This window comes from Cydia strobilella, chromosome Z, assembly GCF_947568885.1.
Source record: "Cydia strobilella chromosome Z, ilCydStro3.1, whole genome shotgun sequence".
In the NCBI taxonomy this organism is placed as follows: Eukaryota; Metazoa; Arthropoda; class Insecta; order Lepidoptera; family Tortricidae; genus Cydia; species Cydia strobilella.
This window is the reverse complement of record NC_086068.1, coordinates 51,457,187-51,480,441: the sequence shown is the minus strand read 5'-3', so window position 1 is coordinate 51,480,441 and position 23,255 is coordinate 51,457,187. Positions and strand designations below refer to the sequence as shown.

The 23,255-nt window shown below is 36.6% G+C and overlaps 2 protein-coding genes across 6 annotated transcripts; one reads left to right on the top strand and one right to left on the bottom strand.

Moving 5' to 3' along the window:
• Positions 1 to 942: 942 nt before the first annotated feature.
• Positions 943 to 2,966, top strand: LOC134753974 (zinc finger protein 37-like). 2 transcript variants are annotated; one of them, XM_063690014.1, is made up of 3 exons: positions 943 to 1,369; positions 1,909 to 1,988; positions 2,142 to 2,966. In XM_063690014.1, exons 1-3 carry the CDS (start codon positions 983 to 985, stop codon positions 2,458 to 2,460), a joined length of 786 nt encoding a protein of 261 aa, XP_063546084.1. In that variant the 5' UTR covers positions 943 to 982; the 3' UTR covers positions 2,461 to 2,966. The 2 variants fall into 2 exon arrangements, with proteins under 2 accessions (XP_063546084.1, XP_063546085.1); XM_063690015.1 differs by having other exon boundaries at positions 949 to 1,363; positions 2,142 to 2,671.
• A 771-nt stretch (positions 2,967 to 3,737) lies between these two features.
• Positions 3,738 to 23,184, bottom strand: LOC134753976 (high affinity copper uptake protein 1-like). 4 transcript variants are annotated; one of them, XM_063690017.1, is made up of 7 exons: positions 22,671 to 22,762; positions 21,891 to 21,989; positions 21,359 to 21,457; positions 18,691 to 18,803; positions 18,491 to 18,613; positions 8,230 to 8,259; positions 3,738 to 5,290 (listed from the first exon to the last, which is right to left on the bottom strand). In XM_063690017.1, the coding sequence occupies exons 2-7, from the start codon at positions 21,978 to 21,980 to the stop codon at positions 5,089 to 5,091; spliced, it is 657 nt and encodes a 218-aa protein (XP_063546087.1). In that variant the 5' UTR covers positions 21,981 to 21,989; positions 22,671 to 22,762; the 3' UTR covers positions 3,738 to 5,088. The 4 variants fall into 4 exon arrangements, with proteins under 4 accessions (XP_063546087.1, XP_063546088.1, XP_063546090.1 ...); XM_063690018.1 differs by having other exon boundaries at positions 21,903 to 21,989; XM_063690020.1 differs by lacking the exons at positions 21,891 to 21,989; positions 22,671 to 22,762 and adding an exon at positions 23,034 to 23,184.
• Between the last annotated feature and the right edge of the window lie 71 nt (positions 23,185 to 23,255).

Below are 23,255 nucleotides of genomic sequence, written 5' to 3'. Positions count from 1 at the left end.
CCGCACACGAACCGTGAATCTTCTTTGCGCGCCGCAGTTTTATGACCGAGCTGCGAGTGTCGGCACGGGGTTGTCACTTGACAAGTTTTTGTACCTATACCTACAGATTTATTATTTTTAAGATAAATATGTAGGAATTACAAACGTTGATTCTGTAAACATAATTTTTTTAGCCGGAGATAGTATGTCTGATTCTCACGGAAGTAGGTATGCCACAGAAGTACTTATTCTTTTGAAAATATGTCGGTCAATATAGTCCGGGATTTAAAAAATATGTTTTTTCTGCTTCTTTGTTCTGTGTTTATTCAGACATCCGTAAACAGAACATTATCTTTTATACAGATTAGATCGCAATTTAGGTTTCGAAGCCATTGCGTATTTTCAATTTTGCGCGAGCGCCACGTGACACGACTATCGTGCGAGCCGAGCGGCAGCCCACGAGCCCACTGCCATACACCTTCCCGGGCGGTGCGCCGGCCAAATATACCTAAACTGCGCAGTGACACCCCTCGGTTAGGCTCTGGGACATGAGTTGGACATGAGTATAACATGAACCATATAAGGCAACAAATAACCCGACCAAATTACGTAGGTTGTTTTTGGTAGTATTTCGGTGTATGGTGGCGCCGCCTAATTACTGTTTTTTGATGGACACTTTTCATTCATAGAGATTTGGCTTTTTTATGCTGGTACCACACTTCGCCTTATTTGGCAAATATTCGTGTTGCATCTCTTTCCTTTGGCATACGAAACAAAAGGGATGCAACACGAATATTTGCCAAATACAGCGAAGTGTGGTGCTGGCATTATATAGTCTCCATGGTTCTCATATTTATCATACAGTAACTTATATATAACATATTTATTCCTTCATTCAAGCCGGACAAAAATGTTATTGATGCAATTGCAATCATTCAATATCTTTATTGCTTACGTTTACATAGAGCATCACATAAATTGACAATAGAACACAAGTCTCAAAATGGAAGAAAATAATCCTTTGGAACCGACTCCAGTTACTCTACCGAAAAAGAGTCTTCGAAGTAATGCAAGGGGTAGGCCGACAAGCGAGAAATCTATAAAGTTTACTCCACAGCCGAAATCTATAATATCGCGCTTATTGAGACGAGTAAGGAAACAGAAATGTGATAATATTAACAAAAGATGCCACTCGGGCATTCACGTTTCTAACATTAACTTAAGTACGGAAGATGTTGTTAATTCTAAAACCGATTGGGTCCTGGAAGAACCCCAGTTATCAAACACGTATCAGAGTGTTCAAGGAACTTACGCTGTTGATGTGGATGATAATTGTGATATTTATAAGAATAGTTTAAATGCCAAAGAACAAAACGATGTTCAGGTTCAGGTAACTAATGTTTCATACATAGATATGTATTTTTTTATGTAACCTTGTACAGTAGCTTAGAGTTTACAGTAAATGGCAGTGTGGAAATGCATCAAGTTGTCCAATTCATGCAACAAATTATTAAATTTTAATCACCTGCACCTTAACTCTTAAGATAAATACGATTGGAAAATATAAATTTAGTAATTTTATCTTCATGAAACTAAAATGCCCTTGCTTTCTGGTACAAATTTTTCAAATTATATTGTTGTGCAGCTGGGATTACTTTTGGTGGACAGGGGAGACTATTAGTCAGCTCAACGAGGGTGCGGAGTGTTAGGGTCGGTAACGCGCATGGAACTCCTCTGGAGTTGCAGGCATACATAGGCTACGGAGACTGCTTAACATCACGCAGGCTGTATGCTTGTTTGCCAATGACGTAGTATTAAAAAAAGGGGTCTGCAAGCTTGCCGCTAGTGAAAATGTTATCTGATTAAGGTCATGAGACTCACAAGTAATTAGAATTAGTGGATTGAAGGTATTATTTGTATTGTTTACAGAATAATACAACAACACTTTGGGATAAGAAGTGTGAAGGACCAACGCCACTTGAAATCACTTGTTATGTATGCTCACATAGGTAACTTTTTTTGCAATACAATTTCTTGTTAAAATAATACTAAACCCACTGAAGCTGTTAATAAACATTGACCTAAGTAGTTAATTTATACTCAGTATTTTTAAGAACATTGTCATCCTTTGTATGCTGTTTTTAAGACATTCTTTATTTCAGAAGCAGCAGCCAACAAGCACACAGAAAGCATTTAAGTATTCACAGAAATCAGCCCTACGCCTGCAACTTTCCCGATTGCAAGTATACCTGCAAGTTGTCCTGTAATCTCATCAAGCACAAAAGGATACACACATCGGATAAACCATTTCTTTGTGATCAGTGCACATTCAGATCAAACTTTGCCAATTCACTGAAAGTGCACAAAAGAATTCACACATCAGAAAGACCATACGGCTGCCAGCTCTGTAGCTACAGGTGCAACAGCAGCTCTAATCTAAAGAAGCACTGTCGCCACAGACATCGCAACATTTCTTTGTGATCAGTGCACATTCAGATCAAACTTTGCCAATTCACTGAAAGTGCACAAAAGAATTCACACATCAGAAAGACCATACGGCTGCCAGCTCTGTAGCTACAGTTGCAACAGCAGCTCTAATCTCAAGAAGCACTGTCGCCACAGACATCGCAACATTTCTTTGTGATCAGTGCACATTCAGATCAAACTTTGCCAATTCACTGAAACTGAACAAAAGAATTCACACATCAGAAAGACCATACGGCTGAGAACTCTGTAGAGTCTGTAGCTACAGGTGCAACAGCAGCTCTAGTCTCAAGAAGCACTGTCGCCACAGACATCGCAACATTTCTTAGGAGAATCATTTAGTCAACTGTGGTATGCAAAGTGAAATCTGAGATATGATCAATAATAATAAGACACAATCACTAACTGTAAAAGAAACTAAATGAAGTTGGAGTGAAAGTTCCTAGTCTTGATATTGATAATTATTTCTTGAATTCTAAACACTAAGGGCCAGTTGCACCAACCACATTTGACAGACTAATCAACATCACTCGGCAGACAACTATGAAAATTCCCATACAATAAAATTTAGAAAATGCTTTAACAGTGACAGGCGGTTTGGTGCAACCACCCTTAGCATTGTAATGGTAAACAAATATATAATGTCATTATGTAGTTCTGTATGGAATTCTAGCCTATTATGTATGCTCAGCACTACAGTAGGATATAAAGATAAAAATAATAATTATACATATACCTACCACTGTTGTATATGTATACAGGTTGACCTTAGCCATTGGACAAACCCTGAAATCCCACGTAGGGTTACTTCTCAGGAATGCTCTAACGTTAATATTTTTTTAATTAGAACTAAAGACAAAAAAAAATTCAAAAAAAATTAATTCTAATGATCGACAACAAAAAGAAACATGCTGTATTAATCGTTGGCAATGTTTTTGACAACTTGTTCGAAAATATGCGGCAATGATGAGTTGATGACATTTGTCATAAGTCAGAATTTTATTAATGTCATAAATAAAAAGGATAATCAATAAGCTCGAAGAAGGTTTCATATTATTTATTACCTCAGGAACTATTAACACATACAGGCTGCTCCAAAGTAAAAAAATCGTAATTTATTAATTTCTTCGTAACCGCTACACCGGTTGTTATGATACTTGCTATACTGATTCTAAATACCCTAATGCATATGTACATTTCGGCTTTCTCCAATGGCTAAGAACATCCTGTATATAAATTACAATTATTTTATTCCCTGAAAAATAAAAGACAAGTTTTTACAGATCAAAGCGTTTATATTCATATCGTTATTCTAAATATACAATATTCTATAAAGGTATAACTGGTACTAAAATAAACATCAAAATAGTCGCCCAAAAAGTACTTAAACAACATGTGTCCTCTTAAAACGTGAATTATTTTACACACGATATTTATATATTAATTTGAACTACGCAACAAAAAAGCGAGGATATTATTTAACATATTTTAATACTAGTTTGTATTGTAGTAGTCACAGGCATGATGTGCTGTAGGTACCTCGGGGTGCTTTACCGGTGAGTGAGACTAGGCGCAGCGGCAAATTTCCAATAAACAAATTACATAAGCGTGAAATTTAACGTTATGCCTCGCGTCTCCTTGCCGGTGCTAAATCACCATAACCACAGGAGAGGAGTAAAGTAACAGCGTCGTAAAACCATGCTGTGTACACTACTGCCGCACGCACAGCCAGAGAGAAGCGCAAGCCGCGCGATTGTATAGTAATGTATTTCACAGTACGGAAAATATCTCTCTTCAGTTTCTGTACTCCTGTGTCATTACACAGCTGACACAAAAGGCGTATGCAAAATGATCATCTCCAATTCAGCTAATGACGAACAATATAATGCGTTATCCCGGAGGGTAGGTTAATACACAAAATTAGTCATACACTGCAAGGAATTTTGGTGGCGCGTCATTGAGTACGTGATGCAAAAAAATTTTGCAAATATTTGGATTGTACACTAGGTGGTTTATTTGGTATATATAATAATTACTAAAACTTTATCGCATAAATACATTTTCCTTACCGCCAAATTACATACCCTAATTCGTAGTGTAAATACCAAGTAATAGCAAATAAATCATTTTTATGTATCTCTACTTGTTCTTTTGCATATAGCATATTACAACACCACCAAAATAAATACCTTGTATTTTACTTGGTATTTTCACTTAGCTAAGGAATTTATTTTAACAATAAGAGGAATGTAATTCATGGAATAATTTTACAGAATAGCTTAGCCATATCTATTCTGTAATAACAAGGACATTAAACAATGCTTCATTCCTAAATATGTATATGTATATGTTTCATTGTGCACAATAAAGAATATTATTATTATGTACCTAATGTACTGTGTGTGTTGACATCTTTAGGCCAAGCTCAATTTTTCAAGTCACTTAAAAAAAACTTTAAATTTTAACTAAAAAATTACACTTTAGGTATCTTGGAATCATCTAAACAGAGGACGTTTATGCTTAAAAATAAACACTGCTTTATACTGTTCGTCAATAGCCAATCCGGATCACATTCAGTATGCCTAACGTGTTTTGCGTCACCCGACCTCGTTATTTGAGTTTGTGTCAGTGACAGTGTTCGGTGAAGTCTACGACGACGGACTCGCGCCAGCCGAAGAGGAAGTAGCCCGTGGCCGAGCCCATCACGACGGCCACGCAGAGCCACGTGTTGTACGTCATGAACACGAGCATGAGCATGTAGCTGATGAACACCTGGAGACCGTGGAGCACGGTTTGGTAGGCGTGCGCGCTGCTTAGCATCGTCGGTCTGTTGAGAAAACAAGTCTAGTCTAGTCTTATCACTTAATTGCGTTGCAATTTTACGGATAATGATCGTCGCACTTTTATACATAGTCTGTCATAAAAACTGGCGTTCTACACCTAGGTATACCTAAGTGAAAGCGGGATGCATAACAGGATATACCATAAAACTCATAAAAGTGCAACAATACTATCTGTACAGGACCAGGACTGTTTATAACAATTTTAAACTCAATCAGTCCAGTAGTTACGGAGCAAATTGGCTGTGACCGACGAGACGCACACGAGTGATTCTTCAAGGGTTCCATTTTTCCTTTTGAGGTACGAAACTTTTAAAAGCGACCGATTTAATGCTGTATTATTGCAGTGTATGTTGTTTTTGATTGACAGATGGTTAAAACCATTGCCAACCATTCCATTGGATGTTCTACCTTAACTCAAACAGAATAAACACGCCGTATTCTTCTTCTTTTGTAATTCTTATACTTTATGATTACTCACCGATAAGATAAGGTACAAAATCAAATGTATAAGGCCACAAGCCACCTGTTAATCAAAAGCTTGACGTAGGTAACCAAGGTGTAAGTATGTCACACCCACAACCTAAGACGACTCGAAGTTCGAACGACATTTCATCCGGTAAATCCGGAAATAGGTATATACAAGTATACCTTAGGAGTATATAAAAAAAATTAGAGGCATCAGTAGCAACTCTGATTTGAAACCAGCACAAGCAGCAAAAACAACAAGCTGTATTTCAGTAATTCCAAATACATCAGAATGCCGAGTAATTCCGAAGATCACCCATAAATCCGTTACATTAGAGTTCATTTTCTAAATTATTCGAGTAGACCATAGTCTCTTGTGTTGCATAACTATTCTGAAACGATTAATATTTAATGTTATTAGGTAGGTACTTAACCTCTGCAGCCTCTGCTCAAGAATATACGCTAAGCAGGTACAATTGAAACTATCGAACATTAGGCCTATTCGCTTGTCGGTATATCAATCTAACAAAAATAACGGGCACAGAGACAATATCGCAGTTACATAAGCCTGCAGACGTGTGATCGATCACTGCTTTTGATTTTGAACGATGGACTGACCTAAGTCCACCTACTATACACGGAATTAACGTACTTATTAACTACACCTACACTTTCACATATATGCTAGAATGATAGAAAAAATTATGTGACATGGGTCATGCACTTTTTTTAGGGTTCCGTACCTCAAAAGGAAAAAACGGAACCCCTAATAGGATCACTCGTGCGTCTGTCTGTCTGTTTGTCTGTCCGTCTGTTACAGCCTATTTTCTTCGAAACTACTGGGCCATTTTTTTTTATACCACGTCGGTGGCAATCAAGCATACGGCCCGCCTGATGGTAAGCAGTTACCGTAGCCTATGGACGCCTGCAACACTGGAGATATTACACGCGCGTTGCCGACCCTTTAAAAACCTGTACACTCCTTTTTTGAAGAACCCTATATACTGTAGCCCCTCGGGAAAACCTCGGCAGGGAGCTCATTCCACAGCCGAAGCGTACGCGGGAGGAAATTCCTCTTAAACCGCACAGTAAGCGACCATTTAGGTGCCATTAAGTTGAAATTTGGTATACATATGTAAGTTTGTGACCCAAAGCCGGACATGTAACGTAAACAAATGCATTTTAAACACGGGGGCCACATTTGGGGGGTAAATGAGAAAATTAAAAAACAAAGTTTTTCAAACTATATCGTGTTACATATCAAATGAAACAGCTCATTATGGGAATCTCAAATATATATTTTTTATAATTTTAGGATAAACAGTTTAGAAGTTATTCAAGAAAATAGGCAAAAAATTACCATTCCCCCCCCCCCCTTTATCTCCGAAACTACTGGGTCTAAAATTTTGAAAAAAATACACAAAATAGATCTTTACCTATAGACTACTGGAAAACCTATTAAAAATGTGCAGTCAAGCGTGAGTCGGACTTAATTACTTAGTTTTTGATCCGACCCCTACGGGTTTATTTAAGACATTTCACTCAAGTTTCACATAAAAAATACATTGTTTAAATTGTGTAATGTACGGAACCCTTGGAACGCGAGTCAGACTCGCACTGGTATATATATCTGTCCCTACGTAAGGTCAGCAGATTAATCCTTGTCATTTTATCTTCATGTCAGTTAGGTATTTACAAGATGGATCAAGCGGAGGCTCGGACCTCTAAATATAAACGTTTTCCCCCCGAAAGGGATAAAAACAAGTATTTCGAGTCTAGCCGAAGCTTGACTCACCCAAGTTTTTAATGCCTTGCCGGCATATAAAGGTACTGAACAGTGAGCTAGCCGGCGCGCGTTGGTGCCTGTTCCGGCAGTGACGTCATGCCATTGTTGCCACTCAAGGCAGCCGAAAGTATAGGGAGAAAGCAAAGGTTATAGGGAGCTTGTAGGACGATTTACTTGGGGAAAAGCCGATCGTAATCTCAAGGTGGGTCAAGCTTCGGCTGGACTCGAAATATTTGTTTTTATGCCTTTCGGGGGAAATACGGTTATATTTTATGGTTAATGATAAGTTTTATCAACATCGCCCGACCCTACAGTGTACTTGTAAAGCCTGTGTGTAAAATCGCGCTTCGCACGCTTGAATGTCGTCGCCCGACCTTACAGTGTAATGGCGCCCTGTATGTAATCTTTTCAATATAAAAGGCGCCGCAGGCGCCATTTGTAAAAAGGTTAACTTCACGCCTATATCAACGTCACCAGCTTACTCAGCTAATTAAAAATTTACGTAGTCAACAGCAAAGGTATTCCAACCTTCTAAATTATCTGCAGACGCTCTTACTCTCGTAATACTTATTCAAGTTGTGTTCAGATAATTTTGGAAACTTCGCCCGCATAGCTACACTACATCTGCTGCTAACTGTACGTCGCTATGAATGACTAAATAAGGTTACTTACACATTCCTTTCCAGAGCATGCGGCATCGGCCTTAAAAGAAAGAAAAACGTGTTATATTGATTATTGATTAAATTTAACTACATATCAATAGGCATATTTCCGAACTGTTTGGTTATGAAAGTGGGATTACGTCGTCAAGAATCAACGTTTACATTCACATACAAGACAAAAGAGATTAAAAGTAAACAGTGAACGTGAAACGAATCACGTTTGCAAATTGCAAAGAACAGTCGATATACCATTGATGTAAGTTACATCTATGCGATATACCTATAAAATGAATGATGTGACCAATCGCAGACATGTCATGCGTGAATATTTCATAATTTACGAAATTAACTACCACCATTCTTTAAAAGAGATTGAAATCGTTTTGTTTTGTTCTTTGTTTTTTGTTTTAATTGAACGTCTGGGAGATCGGGATGTGGACGGAATAAATGTGAATGACACGAGATGGGCAGTGGGTGTGAATCGCCGACGTCGAGCGACCGCTAAGACCACTAAGATGCTGTGGATCATCCAGGCGACTCAAGAGAATTTAATAAACGGGCAGTTACACTTGGATGGTGCTGCAACTGATGTTTCATCTGATGTCACATCTTCCGTGTACAAGTTACAGGATTATAATAAAAAAATGGCTAAGAGCATGTCGGGCCATGCTTAGTGAAGGGTTCCGTAGTTACCAGTCTGTCAGAACAGGCTAAACGGGGGCTATCATGTACATAACGAGCAAAATGGAGTATACTTTTGGAGCGATTTGTACGTCTTTATTAAAGAGAGAAGACTTATTGCAATAACTCAAAACGGCTGGACCGATTATATTCGCTACAACAGTTTCCTTTAAAAGTATTTATTAAGCTTTTGTTTTACGTTTTTTGTTTCATATTTTTGGAGTCATGGTTCAAAAGTTAGAATATTTTTTTTCTTTTGGAGCGATTCTTTCCGAAAATAATCCCTTTATCAAAAAAATGGTTTTTGGAGACCGGTATTCAGTTTGTGACATCTAACGATATCCCACACTATTGAGTTAAAGCGAAAAAATTTTTTTTAAATACATTTTGTATCGGGTGTTACCCTCAAAAAATTTTTTTTTAGATTTTATTTTACTTTTTTTTGGATTGGTTGATTTATATATCCATGCCAAATTTCAGCTTTCTAGTACTAACGATCACGGAGCAAAGCCTCGAACAGACAGACAAATGGACATGGCGAAACTATAAGGGTTCCTAGTTGAATACGGAACCCTAAAATAGGCCAATTTCTTGTAAAATAACTCAAAATTTACTTGTTTAAGATTATTATCAATATTGCACGACTAAAACTAAAAATAAAAATATCAAAAAATGTATTTAGTATATTTAAATGTTTTTTTTTTATATATTTGCATTAATTATTTTTATATGAGTTTGACCCATGTTTTTTTACTGATATGCGTTAAAATTGTTAAATAACAAATGAAACCGTCAACGCCATCTATTCGAGAGTAGGCCAAAGGTAGTGGCGCCTTCTGATCGAGAATCAAATTTTCTTGATTTTCGAGGCACGTTTTTTCCACCTATTACGGAGTATCCATCCATACCACTGTATCCATCTATTACGGAGTTATATCTATCTTTGATAAACGCTCATGTTCAATTTTTTATTTCATTATAGACTGATAGGCGAAGAAACAGTGCGGTTTTATTCTGACGTAAGCGGAATCTGACCAAAAGTCCGTTTCCATGCCATCCGATTAGTCGATCTAACAGGAATTAAAAAGGCCAGGTAGACCGATCACTCGGACGAAATGGAATTGCGATTTCATGCAGTCCGATAGACGAACCAACGGGAATAGTTATTTTCCCCTCACTAGCTCGGAAAGTTGTCGTTTATCCTTCAATAAAAGCGGGGAAAAACGCGTTTTATCCACTAGTGGGGAAAGTAATTTGACCTTGGATGGAGCGTGTTTAAGTAGCTTGACAGATAACAAAACGTAAAACGCTCATGATAATGGTTCGTTCGATATTAATTATCATTAAATAAATGGTTTGAGAATATAATAAAAAATACCAAATTTAGCTTTATTTAATGATTTTAAGTCATAAACCTTAAAATTCCATAAGAAACGTTTTTTTTAAATAATGATGTTAAATATATAATTCTGAACGCACAAGTTGAGTCGATGCAATTTCAAAACGCATCGTTGACATTTCATACATCAGAAATGTCAACATTGTCAACAATTTTTTTACTTAAAACCTTTTCTCACCGACTCGCGTAAAAATACACAACTTCCAGAGTTTTCTGTTATAATATCGTAAAGAAATGAGTGATTCCAGTGATGAAGCTGATCTAACGCCTGTGGATGTTGGCCCAGAGATGGGCATTAATCGATTAATCTTTTAGTTAACTAATCAATCGATTAAAAATATCAATCGTCATTTATTAATCGCGATTAATTTAGTTGCGATTAAATTAGTTGTGAGAATGTTCGACTAACAACTAAATTAGTTTTAGTTTCAATCGACTAAATTTCACGATTAAATCTATGTTAAAACTACGTAGTCGCCCGTTTTTGCATTTTTTATCTTGCAATATGTAACTACAAGTACGTATGTATGTAACATACGGAGGTACTCGTATGTTGTAACTATGTTAGTTTGGGTAGAATTTTGCGACGAATTTTTACGATTGCAAGCCTAACCTCATATAGTTTAACTAAATACATATCATGGTTGCTTTTATATTTAATATACAAAGTTTGATTTATATAATTGTGTTTTTTTAAGTGCTATTTTACTAATGCACAGAGTACCCAGTGCTTATTTAAACCCTTAGATAAATTCAAAATATGTGTAAACTAGCCATACTAACAGAAGAATATCACCATGTTACTAAACTAAAAGAACACAAAAGATGTACAAAACTAAGAAGTCTACAGAACCAAAACAAATATTGTATACCCAAATATAACAACATATATGGCACTAGGCTGTACACATATATATTACCTAAAATATTGAATGATCTGCCAGTTGTTTGTGCTAAATATTTAAATGGTAAACATATAAAAAAAGTCGTTAAAATGCACTTATTAAAAACTAACGACACAAGCTATGTATACTAAGAATCATATTTATGATAAGATATAGGATATAATATTGTTTTTCTTTATGTTATTCTCGAACTCCCCATCGGCACACAAACCTCCATAGGGTTTTGCCTACGATGGGTCTTGTAATAATCTAAAAAACTGTAATTTGTTTCCTTATTCAATAAATTAAAAAAAAAATAAGAGAAATTTAATCCAATTTCAGAGAGATGCACTACTTTAGTAGCAAAATAATAGTGAGAACAGATCTCACTCCTTAGAAACGGTCAAAATATCGTAAGTAATACATGACTATTTTATTTTTAAACATCCGTTAAGATGTCCTAATCAGTCTGTCAACATATCCATACCGAGGTATTCTATTCAATTTGCTTCTAACATTAGTCGCGAGAAAATAGTCTAACTAATTAGTCGATTACAAAATTTAGTTGTCCGAAATCAATCGGCAACTAATTTAGTTGCACTCTATACAACTAAGATTGATCAATCGTCGTTTTCAATTAATTCTTCAGTCGCAATTAATTCTTGTAATCTTAATCGTTAATCGTTAGTCGATTACATTTTGCCCATCTCTGGATGTTGCACTTTCCTCGCTATAGTGAGGTGAAAAGTTTTGTGTTACTATGGTAGATGTTGTCGGTAGTTGGGATTTTTACCACCTACCCTAAGTTATTCTGTAATTATAGATTAAACTGTTAACGTGAGCTCCGTGTTTCAATATCAATTCCTAGCCTAAATACCACAGTTTGGCGACGATTTAGTAATTCACGCGTGTGTTTAGTGTTTAGTGGATATAGGTAAAAAAAATCCAGCGATAAGAAACAAATATGGCGAGTCACGGCAACATGTTTGGCGGCAGTCTCACTTTCGATCATCGAACACAGGAATGGGCGATATTTAAAAGTCGTTTGGGCCAGTTTTGCACGGCAAACGATATAACCGAAGCCTCGGATAAAGCTGGTGCCAAACGAAAGGCAATCCTGTTGACGTCGTTGGCGGAAGACACGTATCGTGTTGCAAGGAGTTTGTTGTTCCCGACGGAGCTCGATACAGTCGAGTATAAGACGCTTATAAAGCATTTTGACACTCATTTCGAATCAAAGAAAAGTTCGTTTGCGGAGCGTTATAAGTTTTATAAGGCGGAACAGCACACCGGGGAAGATTTAGCCGAATGGGCAACGCGAGTACGTAATTTAGCAGAGCATTGTGGGTTTAAAACGGAACTCGATACGATGCTTCGTGATCGGTTCGTCCTCGGATTGGAGGATGTTAAGGAGAAGGAGAAGTTATTCGCTCAGAACTTGGAGACTTTGACGCTCAACAAGGCGCTGGAACTGGCGCAAAGCGTCCGATGTGCGCGCCACCGGGGCCGCGCCCGCGCCCGCCGCGCCGGCGCCGGCGCCCGTGTACGCCGTGCGGACCGGCGGGACCGGCAGCGGAGCGGCGCGACCTGCGGTGATGCTGGACTCTCGTTGTGAAGTGTGTGGTTATAAAAGTCATTCGAAAGATCAGTGTAGTTTTATAAATTTTACGTGCACTAAATGCAAGGTCAAAGGTCATTTGAAGCGTATGTGTACGGGTAAGGCGAAATACAGGAACAGCCATTTCCTGACTGCGGATGACGACGACACCATCACAGGTAGTTTCGATCTTTTTAATATAAAATGGACTAATGAGAAACCTATGCTCGAAACGGTGTCATTAGCGGGCGAAAACATTTTATTAATATAAATAAATAATAATATAAATAAATAAATATTATAGAAACATTCTTACACAGATTGACTAAGTCCCACGGTAAGCCTAAGGAGGCTTGTGTTATGGGTACTCAGACAACGATATATATAAATACTTAAATACATAGAAAACACCCATGACTCAGGAACAAATATCTGTGCTCATCACACAAATAAATGCCCTTACCGGGATTCGAACCCAGGACCATCGGCTTCACAGGCAGGGTCACTACCCACTAGGCCAAACCGGTCGTCAAGTCAGAGTGGAAGTGTCGGTCGTTTATGTGAGATAGATACCGGTAGATAACCCTAAAAAGTTAAATTTGTACGGAACCCTCAGTGGGCGAGTCTGACTCGAACTTAGCCGGTTTTTTAATTTTAAACCTGTGGGACTCGTCATAGTTGGAAAAAGTAGGTACCTATAGGTATAGGTATCCCAATATAGGTATATTATATGATTTTCAGGTAGGTAATTGCCTCGTGACTAACTGCCAACATATTAGGATAATATAATATACAAGGACCTATTAACCTACATTTTATACACCTACATTTACATGTCCAACCAAATGTTACGATGAAAGCGTTTTAAAATTTTGACTCGATACTCTCGTACTCGTTAAAATTTTACAACATCACTTCGACTTTAATTGGCAAGAAAGCTCACATTTTATGTCGAGTATTCGATTCACCATAACTTCAACACTATACTGAGTCGATTCTGACGAATAAAGTAACAATCGATTTGAGTGACATGGTTTTCCAACATATTTAACCAACTTCCAAATAGGAAGATGTTCTAGTATAGTTAGATCAACGTTTACTGTCCATAATTCCTACTAATAATACCAGTGGCTCTGTGAACTGTAGACCTCGCGCGATAAGCTTAGGAAATGTAAAAATTAAAAATACTCAGTTCGTTAAGTCGTTATCACAGTGAAGTGAAAGTGAACTCACAATGGTCTTAAGACTCTTAAGCGCCATAGTAACTCTGTCCGTCTGTCTGTAACCTCTTCACGCTCAAACCACTGAACCGGTTTCCATGAAATTTGGTATGGAGATAGTTTGAGGCCCGAGGAAGGACATATGATAGTTCTTATCAATCATCATCATCATCATTCCAGGCAGACGAAGTCGCGGGCAGAAGCTAGTTATTTATAAAACCGGCCAAGTGCGAGTCGGACTCGCGCACGAAGGGTTCCGTACCATTACGCAAAAAACAGGAAAAAATCATGTTTGTTGTATGGGAGCCCCACTTAAATATTTATTTTATTCTCTTTTTAGTATTTGTTGTTATAGCGGCAACAGAAATACTTACATCATCTGTGAACTGTCTAGCTATCACGGTTCGTAGTCTGGTGACAGACGGACAGACAGAGAGCGGAGTCTTAGTAATAGGGTCCCGTTTTTACCCTTTGGGTACGGAACTACGGAACCCTAAAAAGTAGACGAATAAGTACGTGTGCAATTTTAGATCAAAGCTCTAGGCATTTTTATTTGAAAAAACTCACTGCCTATGTGATAATGTGAGTCAATAATATTTATTACTAGCTTTTGCTCGCGACTTCGTCTACGTAGAGTTAGTAATTTGGGTAGGTACAGTCTGGCAAAAAAGAGTAGAAATTAAAAAGTGGCAACCCTTTCAAATCATTCTAAGAAAAACGGGACGACACTAAAGTGTTGCCATTTTTTAATTTCTACTCTTTTTTGCCAGACTGTAGCTTATTTTTTATCCAATCTGCTTTTTATCGATTTCCCATACAAACTTCCACCCCCCTTTTCACCCCCTTAAGGGTGATTTCTGGGATAAAAACTACCCTATGTCCTTCCCCGGGACACAAACTATCTCTATACCAAATTTCAACAGTAGGTAACAGACAAACAGACATACACACTTTCGCATTTATAATATTAGTATGGAAAGCATGGATTGTTAATAAAAAACATAATTTACAACAGTTTAAAACCGATGTGTAGGATGGATATAAAAGTATTTTTTTTGTCTAGAATATAATTATTTTATGTATTTAAGGACCTGTAATTAGTCTTAAGTTAATTGATTCCATTGTGTTACAAAAATTACCATGTACATTTTATTTCCATAATATCCAGAGTGGAAAAAGGGGTATATACATAGAAACGTTCGTCCACTTTCCTCTTAAAAACAGTTGTTAGAAAACGCGTTGTTTACGAATGGCTGCTAACTGGATATCAGCAAGATAAGATATCAATTAGTTGGATATATATTTGTAATAGGTATATCAGGTATATGTTGGGTACGTTAAACTCTGATATACAGATGCAATTGATTCACAAGGAGTAAGCGCCGAATGATCGACAGGGCCGATACAGAAACATCCTGCCTCGCACAGCTAAACTGTGGAATGAACTGTCGCCTGCGGTATTTCCGGTCCGATATGACCTAAAACCTTCAAGAAAAGAGCGTACTCCCATCTTAAAGGCCGGCAACGCACTTACAACCCCTCTGGTGTTGTGGGTGTCCATGGGCGGCGGTAATCGCTTACCATCAGGTGATCCGTCTGCTCGTTTGCCTCCTATTTCATAAAAAAAAAGACATACCGCAACCCGAATGAAATTTGTTAATTTATACAAGTTGCAGTCGGGTTCCGTCCGTTCCGTCTGTACTAGAGTTGAAAAAACCGGGAAAATTGCGCGAAAATTTCAAAACGGCTCGTTTTTTTCAAGTTTCTTTCGTTTCAATATACTTAATTAGGAATTTAAACAGGTAGGTTAAGGTTGCATGTCTAATGTGTTTGTTTATGGCATTGACACTGTCATCACTCATCAGTGGCATTGTGTGTGACGTATTTAATTTTTCTGAATAGAACTGGTAAAAACCGAAAAAAACAAAATTTTGTAAAATTTCCGAAAAAAACATTTGATTTTTTCCGGAATTTTCATCCCTAGTCTGTACCGGCCCTTAACCTATTCGCCGCCACGTCAATAAACTACTTAATAAAGTGTCATCAACGCCATGTCAACAATTGCACGTATATAACCCGTATAACATATCAAGTCGTAGTGTGTGGGGCACGAAATGTAGGTATTGATTTTATATCAAGTCAGTGGCGGCGAAAAGGTTAACAACCGCTTCTCCATACAAACGTAGACCCCATTTTTCTCTATGGATATTAACATTATAGAAATATGTTTACACGATTTGATGTATATTAAGGGCTCTTACAGACGAGCGACAGTACGCGACACACTGTCGGCGACCGTCGCCGGCCGTCGCATATAGCTGTCGCAGGCGGTCGCCACTCGCCACAGTGAGTCGCGTACTGTCGCTCGTCTGTAAGAGCCCTAATATAACCATTAGCTATGCCCCTACGTTCGATTTTTCTTTTATCAGAGTTAGCAGATTTTAAAAATTTGTGTGGAATTTGTGTTTTGCTCCTAACTTTTATAATATCTTTTCTTATAATAATCAAAGAATCGGAAAAAGTCAAACGATCCCTTCGTTTAGCTCTAAAGCTTTGGTCAATATACATCAAACTGTATAAAAATATTTCCCATAATGCCAATATCCAGAATCCAGAGAGAAAAATGGGGACTACGTTTGTATGAAGAAGTGGTAGTTCACTATCCTCTAAAGATTCAACAATTACTTACTTTTTTATTAATGAATTGCAATTTCACAATTAATAAAAGCCTAAAAGTCACCCATATTGTGGAAGGGTAAACGCTTTCGGTGATTCTGATTACCAACAGTCCCTAGCCCTACTGGCTCTACTGAGTGCTCAATAAGCACTAGAGGCAAAGGCTTTCATTCCGGTTGTTGTCTAATGTCTACTAGTACAAGTCTACAACAGATTTTCTATGAAAAGGGACCTTATTGTCGATGGCTCTTACGCCGCACAGCGTCGCGCGGCATTGTATTTATATCGGAGCATCGTTAAAAATGGCGTAAGCGCCATCGTCAATAAGGTCCCTTTTTAGGGTTCCGTACCCAAAGGGTAAAAACGGGACCCTATTACTAAGACTCCGCTGTCCGTCTGTCTGTCACCAGGCTGTATCTCATGATCCGTGTTAGCTAGACAGTTGAAATTTTCACAGATGATGCGTTTCTGTTGCCGCTATAACAACAAATACTAAAAAGTACGGAACCCTCGGTGCGCGAGTCCGACTCGCACTTGGCCGGTTTTTTTTTTATAGAAAATACCACATATAAAAAACCCAAGACTGCGTCGATCATCCAGAGGCACCCTCGTTAGCGGAATTGTTTTCTAATAAACCAATTGTCCTACTGATCAATTCCTCAACTTTCGGTCTTTGTTACATAGTTTTATTTTGCTTATTTTTTGATTTATCATTATCAACTAAACGGCAAATGGTGGCCACATTTTTCCGTTTAGGTAATAAGGTCAATATAGAGGAATAGTATCTGTCCATTTCCATTTGTTATATTCTTGTAACATTTCGGTGAGTTAAGACTCAGTACAATTTTATTTTCTGTATATCTTTGACTTGCTTTGCCTATCGATAACAGGTTTATCGATGTTTCATTTTGTCAATCCCTCGTATTTGCTAGAATAACTTCTGGGTATACTCATTAGTAATTGGTACTAAAACCTATGCAAATACTTACAGCGACACAGTATATTGACTCCACGATACAAACTTGTTTTTGATTATGTAACAAAGTTATAGGCAATTTATATGAAACGGAAATGGAAATGACTGTGACAGCGGTAATTAAAAATGAATATGATGGTCGCACTTTTATCAGGTGTCGTGATCGACACATTCTAAGAAGTACCTATGTAGGTAAGTGCGATGCATATCATGATAGACTAATAGTATCAGTACTTATTTCTTGCAAACCATATGGAAAGTATGCTACATAATAATTAATAACCAAATACCGTAATATCTAGTTGCTAACATTGGTTTAATATCGCAAAAAAGACGTTAACTATAGGACTAGAGTTTACCCCGACATTAGTTCATACAATTGCGATGTTAAATTTAGGTTAATGGCGTTATTCATAAACGAGCTACAAGCGTCAGTTAGTTATTAATCGTTTGTCTTTATCTGTTATTTAGACTTATGTATTTGGAAGAAAGGGATAAAACAAGAATTTAAGTAATTCATACTCGTAAAGTTTTATGAATAAGGAGTATTTATTTCGGTTTTATATCATTAGGCTTGGGGACCCATTGTACAGTCACGTCTGAAAATATCGATACGGAAAATGTATACGGATATACGGATAGAAACTTAAAATATCGATACGGAATGCGAACAAATCGATAGTCCGTATCAATATTTTCAGACGTGACTGTAACTACGGCAGATTTTGAACAGTCTAAAGTCACGCGAGTAGTGGTGAGATGTGAAAGGTAGCAGTAGTAGGTACCTAGTATTATAGTTACGAAAGTACAGATAACATAATGTACATATATACTCAACTGTATAACTTGAGGTTCATCAGGGCTGCATATGTTTTGGACTCCCTTGTCAGGTGGCGACACCGCGCAGTACTGGAGACCCGCATATGATTTCCACAGCAGATGCTTTCTGTAATATTTAAGCCTGAAACAAAACAACATCATTATGCAACCACCAACCATGATAAGATAATTTAAATTAAAGTTTATTATAAATATTACCCTTCGTAAAGCAAAGCCATGATAAAGATTGCTATGAATGAGCCAATGAATGGTCCGACCTCTTTTACGTCCCACCAGGAGAAGAGGATTGTCTCCGCATATCCGCCATGGAACTAGAAAAGAAATGTTAAACGTTGGTAAAGTCCGATATATATATATATTAGGGGACTATATTTATATAAACTAAGCAAAGCTTGTACTATGTGTGCTAGGCGACGACATACATACTTATATAGATAAATACATACTTATGTACATATAAAACACCCATGACTCAGGAACAAATATTTGTGTTCATCACACAAATAAATGCCCATACCGTGATTCGAACCCAGGACCATCGGCTTCACAGGCAGGGTCACTACCCACTAGGCCAGACCGGTCGTCAAGTCAGAGTGGAAGTGTTGCAAGAACGTCAAGTTTTCACGGTCGATTCCCTTCAGGACTACAGGGCACTATACGGCATTATTTTTTTTATTTCATATTTATTTATTTGTATTAATCATACATTGTCAGTGTTACAATTAGGTACATAGGTATACAAGATGGATGTCAAAACATAAATACATTATTACAAAGAAAAATACAAGAATAAATTTTTAAGAATGTCATTAAACAAAATTAAAAGTTAATCGTCGAGCTATTCATCCAAGAATTCAGCTACGGAATAAAACTTAAAAGGCCTTTTGGATTAGGAACGACTTCAGTTTTAGTATAAATCCTAAGTAGGTGCGAGCGTTTTTTATGTTCGTTGGGATCTTATTGTAAAGTTTAGGTCCAAATATGTGTAAGCAGAGAGCAGATTTTCTTAATCTATGTTTCGGCAACTCTAGGTCGTGTCGCCTCTGGTCCTGGAAGCGATTGCTGGTTCATATTTTCTTTGAAAACTTTTCTAAATTTAGCCAAACATATTTAACTACCTCTAGAATTAACAAAGAAGGTAACGTTAGAATATGTAAGTCCATAAATAACTGACGAGCTGGCGCGTCAGGGGCCACCCGAGCCATTTTCCTTATAATTTTCTTTTGTATGAGGAAATTAGTTGTGAGCAAGCGTATACTACTTGCAATTGTTGACGCCTGATTGCATCCACAGGTCAGGTATCCTATACTGCATATAGAGCCTCTTAATCCGGTGATCGCTGTAATCCGGACGGTCTCGGCGCGGGCGCACTACCTTAATAACGCGCGCAGATTTTGACTCACGAAACTAAGAGCGCCTTCGAAATGAAGTGCGAAAATAACAAGCAGAAGAGTAATATAAACTGATTAACATGTATGGGGCATGTTCTATGAAAAGGGACCTTATTGTCGATGGCGCTTACGCCGCATAGCGTCGCGCGGCATTGTATTTATATCGGAGCATCGTTAATAATGGCGTAAGCGCCATCGAAAATAAGGTCCCTTTTTATAGAAAATACCACATATACTGATTATTTCATTACTTTCAATAAAGTTATATTATGTACATATATACATAAATCGTTCATTTTTATGAAAACCATTAGTAAGTAAATGGTTTTTAGGGTTAAATAATTTTCTTTGAAGTTTTTAAAGAAAATTAAATGTTTTTTTTTTTAAACTATAAAAACAAAATTACGCAATTTGATGTATATTAAAGCCCAGCTATGCCCCTTCGTTAATTATTTTTTTATTGTTCAATTACTAAAAGAGTTGGAACTCTTAGAAGCTTTTAAAAAGTATGGAATTTGTTTTTCGCTCCTAACTTTAATAATAATCAAATAATCTAAAAAAGAAAAGGAAAAGTATAGGCTATGGTTAATATACAATAAATTGTGTAATAATATTTTCCATAATGTCAATGTCCAGGGAGGTAAATGGGGACTACGTTTGTATAGAGAACCGGTCGTCCACTACCGTGGACAATAGTATTTTTCGTGTTAAAGACGCATGTTTTTGCTTAGTTACGAGTAGGATAGTCCAGAATTTTGTAGCCTATTTTTCGGCAACAATGACGAGTCATTGTTCAGAGTTACTAAGTGTTTACCTTTGCTAGTACATTGTTTAGAAACTATTCGGTAAACAGCTCATTGTTTGGCGTTAAGAATGGGTTCTCAACTCAATGGACAAATGGTAATGAGGTTTCCCTCAAAGCATCAGACTTACACTCAACTACAAGGTGACATAATCTATATCGACTATATCAACACAACACACAACTATGAATACAACTGTGACACAACTATGAACTTAAAACTTGAAAACTGTGAATGTACAAAACAATATTTTGTAGTAAAAATGTAGTAGGTAACATTATTTTTATTTTTTATTTATTGACAGCTTATTTTAAATTAAAATAAATTAAATATTCGTTTATTTCAGGCCAGGGGCCCATAAAAATGTTGTTAGTAACAATGCCTAAGTCTATATTAGTATATACAACAAGTAATAACAATTAAATCCTTATTGATTTTAAACTTATAAGTATTGTTGTTACATTAGTCAGAAGCAACCTTGAGTGTTGCTCTCAAGTTTGGACACCTAATATTACGAGGTGAAATTGAGAAGGTACAGATACGCTTTTTAACACATTTAGGATTTTCCTCTTGAAAAGGCCGAGAACTTACATCATATAAAAAAGGACTGAAATTTTTCCGATTTATTCCACTAAGTAACAGGAGAAAAGTACTAGATTTCATAATACTTACAGTCATAGCCATCATTGAACCATGGGAAGCATGATCGTGACCTTGATGATCTCCGTGGGCTTGTCTTAACGTTGAATTTATACCTTCATTCATAATTTTCTGTAATTAAGAAAAAACATGGTCTCATTAAATAAAAATGGTAAGAATTATTTTTACAAGCACTCATCATGATTATTGATTGATTAGCACGTATCTAACATAAATCTGTGCCATTTTATTGAAACCACAAAAAGTATTCAACCATATTACGCTGGCTGGACAATCAGGATCAGGATCCTTAGTTTGTGTATATGTGCCATTTTCAACCAAAAGGGTACTTATTGTCGCTTGTCAGTGAGGCGTTATTTCCATATAGCTTCAATTAGAAATCAACCTTATCAACAAGCGACAATAAGGTACATTTTGGTTGAAACCTCACATATGTATAACTTGTATAAGTCATCTCAATTGTACTTATAAGTTATTATTATTAAAGACTTGTTAGATAAATAAAATAAAATAAAATAATATAGTTTCTACTATATAGGATTACATTAATACTCATATAATCTGCTTGATTAATGTCATGGTGTTCCATGTGTTCATGACCCGAGTGATGGTGCTCATGCTGGCTGTGATCCATGCCTAACGTCTGAAATACAGTCTCATGAAAACCAGATGCCATTTTTTATATCTGCAAAACATATGAGCTGAACCATTGCACACATAACAGCTCATTTGTTATAACAAACATGGAAGTTTGATAACTTCATTGCTTCAAAACTGTTATTAAATCAAATGAAGTTTATAAATCAAACTATTGTTAAAAATGTTAAATAGGTCTGTATGTATACATAAGACCAGTGTGACATGTAACTAAGCCACGTAAGACCAGTGTCTCAATGATCAGTGTCATTAAGCCATGCAACAAAGATAGAAATTAATTGGTTATTCAATATTTATAACCCATATTATATTAATAAAGGTCAAACGGTAATTTAATATTGACACCTGTAACATCCAGATTAAGATTTTTACTACCACTAAGTAACACTGCATAGTATAAGCTCTGTGTAATATTTTTTGTGCAATACTTTTAACATATTGTTACAAATTCTAATATGTATACGTTTATTTCACAACTGCAATACTATAACCTCTACTATTTATAAATAATTAATTAAATAATGATTTGTTGTCAGTTCACACACCAGTATCAGGTTAAGCATTGATAACAATTTCAAAGTATATAATATCCTATTAAAAACTTCATGAAATAAAATATCATTAGCTATATTAAGTTATTTATATACAACACATAAATTATAGTTACTCTAATTTGTAGTAAATAAACAGCACAATAAAATAAAAATTAATTCATGAAACTGTAACTAAGTTTTTTGAAATATAAGTCACATGAAAAAAAAAAACGACCGGCGAGCGCAATGGTAATACGCGAACTGCACGAGTCCTTTCACTTACATGATCTAACTAACCAGTCAAGTACCTCTTACTATAGAGCTATTGTCTAGTATGCAATGCATTACACAATTGCAGTAGTACATTCAAATTCAAACGCTAAACCAAGAGGTCCTTAAATTATTATTGTATAAATTGTTATTACCTTCTAATTAAATAGTCAATTAGAGTTAATAATGAAGAATACTAATCATTATAACACAACTCATAAACTTACCTAATAAAATGTTAGACTTGAACGAACAAATAAAATTAATAATTATAGTATAGTTATAGTAAATATAAATTTATATAATCGCATCCAGGACACTGATTTAACTTAACACAGTCGATCTTTCGTTCCTGATGCCTTTCACCACTAAAGCATTCATAATTCGTAGGTTGGCGTTGACGTTTAACATGCATGACAGTTAACAGATGGCATGGCATAATAATGGGC